General features: G+C 43.9%; 1 protein-coding gene across 2 annotated transcripts in view; it reads left to right on the top strand.

Annotated features, from left to right (window-relative positions):
• LOC122562003 (transient receptor potential cation channel subfamily V member 6-like) overlaps positions 1 to 7,194 on the top strand; it is a 52,780-nt gene that overhangs the window by 38,249 nt on the left and 7,337 nt on the right. For both annotated transcript variants that reach the window (XM_043714373.1, XM_043714372.1), the window contains one exon: positions 4,234 to 4,300. In XM_043714373.1, the coding sequence (XP_043570308.1) occupies positions 4,234 to 4,300 (67 nt within the window). The remainder of the gene's footprint in view (positions 1 to 4,233; positions 4,301 to 7,194) is intronic.

Raw genomic sequence — 7,194 nt, 5'->3', positions numbered from 1 at the left:
AGCCAGTTCTGTATCCAAATGGCTAGTTCTCCCTGTATTCCATGAGATCTAACCTTGCTAATCAGTCTCCCATGGGGAACCTTGTTGAATGCCTTACTGAAGTCCATATAGATCACATCTACCGCTCTGCCCTCATCAATCTTCTTTGTTATTTCTTCAAAAACCTCAATCAAGTTTGTCAGACATGATTTCCCACACACAAAGCCATGTTGACTATCCCTAATCAGTCCTTGCCTTTCCAAATACATGTACAACCTGTCCCTCAGGATTCCCTCCAACAACTTGCGCACCACCGAGGTCAGGCTCACCGGTCTGTAGTTCCCTGGCTTGTCTTTACAGCCCTTCTTAAACAGTGACACTACATTAACCAACCTCCAGTCTTCCGGCACCTCACCTGTGACTATCGATGATACAAATATCTCAGCAAGAGGCCCAGCAACCACTTCCCTAACTTCCCAGAGCTCAAGGGTACACCTCATCAGGTCCTGGGGATTTATCCACCTTTATGCATTTCAAGACATCCAGCACTTCCTCCTCTGTAATCTGGACATTTTTCAAGATGTCACCATCTATTTCCCAACATTCTATTACTTCCATTTCCTGTCCACAGTAAATACTGATGCAAGATACTCGTTTAGTATCTCCCCCATCTCCTGTGGCTCCACACAAAGCCTGCCTTGCTGATCTTTGAAGGTCTCTATTCTCTCCCTAGTTACCCTTTTGTCCGTAATGTATTTGTAAAAACTCTTTGGATTCTTCTTAACTCTATTTGCCAAAGCTATCTCATGTCCCCTTTTTGCCCTCCTGATTTCCCTCTTAAGTATACTCCTACTGCCTTTATACTCTTCTAAGGATTCACTCGATCTATCCTGTCTATATCTTACATATGCTTCTTTTTCTTAACCAAATCCTCAATATGTTTCGTCATCCAGCATTCCCTATACCTACCAGCCTTCCCTTTCACCCTGACAGGAATATACTTTCTCTGGATTCTCGTTATCTCATTTCTGCAGCTTCCCATTTTCCAGCCGTCCCTTTACCTGCAAACATCTGCCCCCAATCAGCTTTTGAAAGTTCTTGCCTAATAACGTCAAAATTGGCCTTTCTCCAATTCAGAACTTCAACTTTTAGATATGGTCCATCCTTTTCCATCACTATTTTAAAACTAATAGAATTATGGTCACTGGCCCCAAAGTGCTCCCCCACTGACACCTCAGTCACCTGCCCTACCTTATTTCCCAAGAGTAGGTCAAGTTTTGTACCTTCTCTCGTAGGTACATCCACATACTGAATCAGAAAATTGTCTTGTACACACTTAACAAATTCCTCTCCATCTCATCCCTTAACATGATGGCAGTCCCAATCTATGTTTGCAAAGTTAAAATCTCCTACCATAACCATCCTATTATTCATAGTCTTTTGAAAAACCAAATATGTAACATAGAGTTATAGAGTTATAGAGATGTACGGCACAGAAACAGACCCTTCGGTCCAACTCATCCGTGCTGACCTGATATCCTAAATTAATCTAGTCCCATTTCCCAGCATTTGGCCCATATCCCTCCAAACTCTTCCTATTCATATACTCATCCAGATGCCTTTTAAATGTTACCATTGTACTAGCCTCCACCATTTCCTCTGGCAGCTCATTCCATACACATACCACCCTCTGGTTGAAAATGTTGACCCTCGGAAACCTTTTAACTCCCTCACTTTACTCTTTTGCCCTCTAGTTTTGGGCTCCCCTACCCTGGGGAAAAGACCTTGTCTTTTTTCTTACCCATGCCGTCATGTAAGGTCACCCCTCAGCCTCCGATGCTTCAGGGAAAACAGCCCCAGCCTATTCAGCCTCTCTCTATAACTCAAATCCTACAGACCTGGCAACATCCATGTAAATCTTTTCTGAACCCTTTCAACTTTCACAACTTGTTTCATGTAGCAGGGAGACCAGAATTGAATACAGTATCCTAAAATTGAATTGGCCTCAACAATGTCCTGTACAGCTGCAGCCAAACTCCTCTGTTCACTGCAATGACCAATAAAGGCAAGCAACTCATCCCACACAGACTCCGGTCCTCATTTCCCTTTCCCCCAACTCACCCCAGTTCCAAACTTCCAGCTTAGCACTGTCCCCATATCTTGTCCTACCTGCCTATCTTCTTTTCCACCTATCCACTCCACCCTCCTCCCTGACCTATCACCTTCATCCCCTCCCCCACTCATCTATTGTACTCTATGCTACTTTCTCCCCACCCCCACCCTCCTCTCATTTATCTCTCCACCCTTCAGGCTCTCTGCATGTATTCCTGATGAAGGGCTTTTGCCTGAAATGTTGATTTTCCCGCTCCTCGGATGCTGCCTGAACTGCTGTGCTTTTCCAGCACCACTAATCCAGAATCTGGTTTCCAGGATCTGCAGTCATTGTTTTTACCTAATAAAGGCAAGCATGTCAAACACCTGCTTTGAGTTAGGATCTGAGTTATAGTGAGAGGCTGGGGCTGTTTTCCCTGGAGGGTCGGAGGCTGAGGGGTGACCTTATAGAGGTTTACAAAATCATGTGGAACATGGATAGGGTTAATAGTCAAGGTCTTTTCCCCAGGGTAGGAGAGTCCAAAACTACAGGGCATAGGTTTAAACTGAGAGATTTAAAAGGAATCTGAGGGGCAACCTTTTCAGGCAGAGGGTGGTACGTGTATGGAATGAGCTGCCAGAGGAAGTGGTGGAGGCTGGTACAAATACAACATTTAAAAGGCATCTGGATGGGTACACGAATAGGAATGGATTGAAGGGATATGGACCATGTGCTGGCAAATGGGACTAGACTAATTTAGAACATCTAGTTGGCATGGATGAGTTGGACTGAAGGGTCTGTTTCCGTGCTGTACATCTCTGTGCCTCAAGGATGTGCAAGTAATTCAGGATGAGCTGCTGGTATTGGAGACCTGCAGTTATTGCGAGGTGATTGGGCACACTGCACGTGGCTTGCGCTGAGGTGCATGACTTGACCTGGTGCATTCGGAACTGAAGCAGGCTGTTCATTCCTCAAAAATAAAAACAACTGGGGATGCTGGAAATCTAAAACAAAAATGGAAATTGCTTTCGAAACTCAGCAGGTCTGGCAGTATCTGAGGAGATTTTGGGTCCAGTGAGTCCAGTTGAATTTCTCCATTCATCCCCACAGGCCTGCTGCACCATCTGGCTTTCAATTCCAGCTTTATTAACTGAATTCAGATTTCGCCAATTGTCATTGTAGGATTTGAATACATATTCTCAGAAATTAGACTGAGTACCTTCAGTACTAGTCCATTATTACAACATCACTGTCTCCCCTCCAACAGCTGGAAATGAGTGGTCTGCAGCTAGGTCAGGGTAAAGGATGTTTCATCTGCTGGCTGACCAGGGAGCTACCTGTGGATTTCCAGCCCTTAATGTTAAAGCTAGAGTCAGGCCATTCAAGAGTGAACTTGCTTTTCAAGCTGTAGTCAAAATCTGGAACTCTCTGCTGAATTGGAACTTTCAAGATTGAAATCCCTTGATTTTTGTAAGATGAGGGTGCCAAGGAAATGGGACAAAGGTGGGACAATCGAGTTGAGATAGAGATCCACTCAGTTGGAATTGTTTTGTGGAGGTGCTGGGGTTGGACTGGGGTGGACAAAGTCACATGACACCAGGTTGAAATCACAACTTTCAGTACCATCACCTGACCAAGGGGCAGTGCTCCAAAAGCTTGTTATCTCAAATAAACCTGTTGGACTATAAACTGGTGTCTTGTTACTTCTGACTGGAATCATTTGGTCGTACTGTTGGGATAAAATGGCCTATTCCTAGTCTGGATTGCCATATTTTCAATTCACAGTCAGCCAAGTGGAGATGAATGTGGAAAATTCAGACCTCAGGTTGTATGCTGCATACCAAACGTGGATATATTTTGTTTTGATGATTTTTGTAAAACCTTTTGATAGAATTTTAAAATGTTGTAGTCGACAAGAAACAGTTGGTGATAGTGATTGATGATGCTTCCATGTAACATTCTTTCATCTGCTGTTATCATGGAGATAGCGCCCCATATCCTTTACTCTGTTAATACGAAATTCATGGGTAGCTGGGTCCTAAATGTCCAATATATGGTGTCGCTAGGCAACTACTCCTTGTTAACAGTACAGACACATATACAATATACCACCTCCTTTGGGAAAAGTGTTAAATTAACAGCTTTTTAAAATTGCTTCACAGATTATTTTGGAGAAATTTTTGACATTTGTGATACTGATGGTGATGGTGCTCATCGGATTTACAACAGGTAATTTTAAATGATGCTCATCTTGTTGTGTCTATTAAACGTTGACTTTCAGTGTCTTTCCCAAAGTGATGTATTGACCCCAAATGCAATAAAGTGTTGTTAAACCAGGAAAGGGGACATTTTCTTTTGTCCAAGTTGATTGAAGAGACTTATTACAATGAAATAATAAAATCACAGAAAATCACTTGGAAACTGACCCCATCAAATCTGCTTCAGCATCATTCCCCAACAGGAGCCTTGGTTGGATATTAAGACACAAACATTTTTTAAAAGACATTTATTAAAAATGGAAAATTTATAAATCTAAAATTCGACACCAACTTATCCGATGATTGTACAATGTTCAGCACCATTTGCGACTCTGAAAAAACCCTAGGATCCAAAATCAGACCGTCCCTCACCCGGCGGGGGGGGGAGCTGGGGGGGGGTGGGGTGGATGGGTGAGGGATCAATCCTTTCCTCTCTTCCGGGATCAACCTCTTTCCCCATTCTCAGGCATACATCTGCCTTGGCTCTACAGACCTTTCTGGAGGTAAAAACAATGACTGCAGATGCTGGAAACCAGATTCTGGATTAGTGGTGCTGGAAGAGCACAGCAGGTCAGGCACCATCCAAGGAGCTTCGAAATCGACGTTTCGGGCAAGAAGGGCTTTTGCCCGAAACGTCGATTTCGCTGCTCCTTGGATGCTGCCTGAACTGCTGTGCTCTTCCAGCACCACTAATCCAGACTTTTCTGGAGATCTGCCCGCCTGACAGAACACCAATCACGCTAACATTTTCTGTGAAACCTAAATAAAGGTACATTATGGTGTTAAAGTTCCACAGTGTAAAAGTAAATCCAAAATTCCAGATTTCCTGTCTGAAATTCCACCCACTTTCAGCTACATTACCTTCCCGTCTAATGCCCAAGCCACTGCTCACTAACCCCTACTTAATTAGCATAATTTCTAATATTCCTCTTTTTCAAACAACTGCACATTTCATTGTAAGATAATTTATAGATTCTGCTCCAAGAATATCTTGAAGGGAGAGAATTACCCTTGTCCCTGAGAAGATATTAGTCCAACCTCTTTAATTTTTTGCCTGTAAGATGGCCATTTGAACTTTATCTTTTTATCACATCTAAGTTGTCTCTGCTCTCCTGCAGATTTTAGTAATGCGGCTTATAGTTTACCACACTCTGCAGTTTGGCATTATTTGTATTAAACTGGAAGGATGTTGTGAAACTTGAAAAGGTTCAGAAAAGATTTTCAAGGATATTGCCAGGGTTGGTGGGTTTGAGCTATAGGGAGAGGCTGACCAGGCTGGGACTGTTTTCCCTGGAGCGTCAGAGGCTGAGGGGTGAACTTATAGAGGTTTATAAAATCATGAGGGGTATGAGCAAGGTAAATAGACACGGCCTTTGCCCTAGAGTAGGGAATAGATTTAGGGTGAGAGGGAAAAGATTTAAAAGGGACCAAAGGGGCAGCTTTTTTCACACAGAGGGTGGTACGTGTATGGAATGAGCTGCCAGAGGATGTGGTGGAGGCTGGTACAATTGCAACGTTTAAAAGGCATTTGGATGGGTATATGAATAGGAAGGGTTTAGAGGGGTATGGGCCAGGGACTGGCAAGTGGGACTGGATTGGGTTGGGATATCTGGTCAGCATGGACGGGTTGGACCGAAGGGTCTGTTTCCGTGGCTGTACATCTCTGACACAATGACTATAATCCCTACATCCAGATGGTTGCGAGTAGATGTTGCAACAGGTCTCCAAGTAATACTGCTCACATCTCTTGCCAATTCCAGGAAAATTCCTTTATGGAATGTACTCACTGATGGATAACACCAAAGAAGACATTAATGCTGGCCCTTTGCAGGAACAATTTAGCTAGTCTCATTCTCCTGTAGACCAGCAATGTCTTTCCCTCAGGCGCTTCTCAAATTCCCTTCTGAAAGCCACAATTGAATCTGTCCGCACCACATTCTCAGGCGAATCCTAACCACCTGCTGTGTGAAAACATTTATTCCCTTTGGTACGTCTGGTTCTGTTGCTAATCATCTTTAATGTGGAGCTCTCTGGTCTTGCACCACACTTTGCGACTCTGACTCTCCAGTATCTGCAGTCCTCATTATCTCCCTTCTGCCCTCCGGTCTTGCTTCTCCTGCCATTTCTATTGACTATGACCAGGCCCCTCATGATTCGGCAGACTGATATCAAATCTCCTCCAAACCTTTCACCTCTAACATGAGCAGTCCCAGCCGCTCCAACCTACCCATGGAACTGAAGTCTCCTACCACTCACAGACTTTTCTGCAGTCTCTCCAAAAATATCACATCCGTTTTGATACCCAGAATTGCACACAGTATTCCTCTTGAGACCATACCACTATTTTATAAAGCTCCGTTATAATTTCCTTGCTTTTGGACTTTGTTTCTATTTATGAAGTCCAGGAGTCATAGAGTCATAGAGATGTACAGCATGGAAACAGACCCTTCGGTCCAACCCGTCCATGCTGACCAGATAACCCAACCCAGTCTAGTTCCACCTGCCAACACCCGGCCCATATCCCTCCAAACCCTTCCTATTCATATACCCATTCAAATGCCTCTTAAATGTTGCAATTGCACCAGCCTCCACCACATCCTCTGGCAGCTCATTCCATACACGTATCACCTTCTGCATGAAAAAGTTGCCCCTTAGGTCTCTTTTATATCTCACCCTAAACCTATGCCCTCTAGTTCTGGACTCCCCAACTTCAGGGAAAGGATTTTGTCTATTTATCCTATTCATGCCCCTCATAATTTTGTAAATCTCTATAAGGTCACCCCTCAGCCTCCGATGCTCCAGGGAAAACAGCCCCAGCCTGTTCAGCCTCTCCCTATAGCTCAAATCCTCCAACCCTGGCAACAT

This window comes from Chiloscyllium plagiosum, chromosome 24, assembly GCF_004010195.1.
Source record: "Chiloscyllium plagiosum isolate BGI_BamShark_2017 chromosome 24, ASM401019v2, whole genome shotgun sequence".
Lineage (NCBI taxonomy): Eukaryota > Metazoa > Chordata > Chondrichthyes > Orectolobiformes > Hemiscylliidae > Chiloscyllium > Chiloscyllium plagiosum.
The sequence above is the reverse complement of the archived record's forward strand: the minus strand, read 5'-3'. Positions and strand labels throughout refer to the sequence as shown.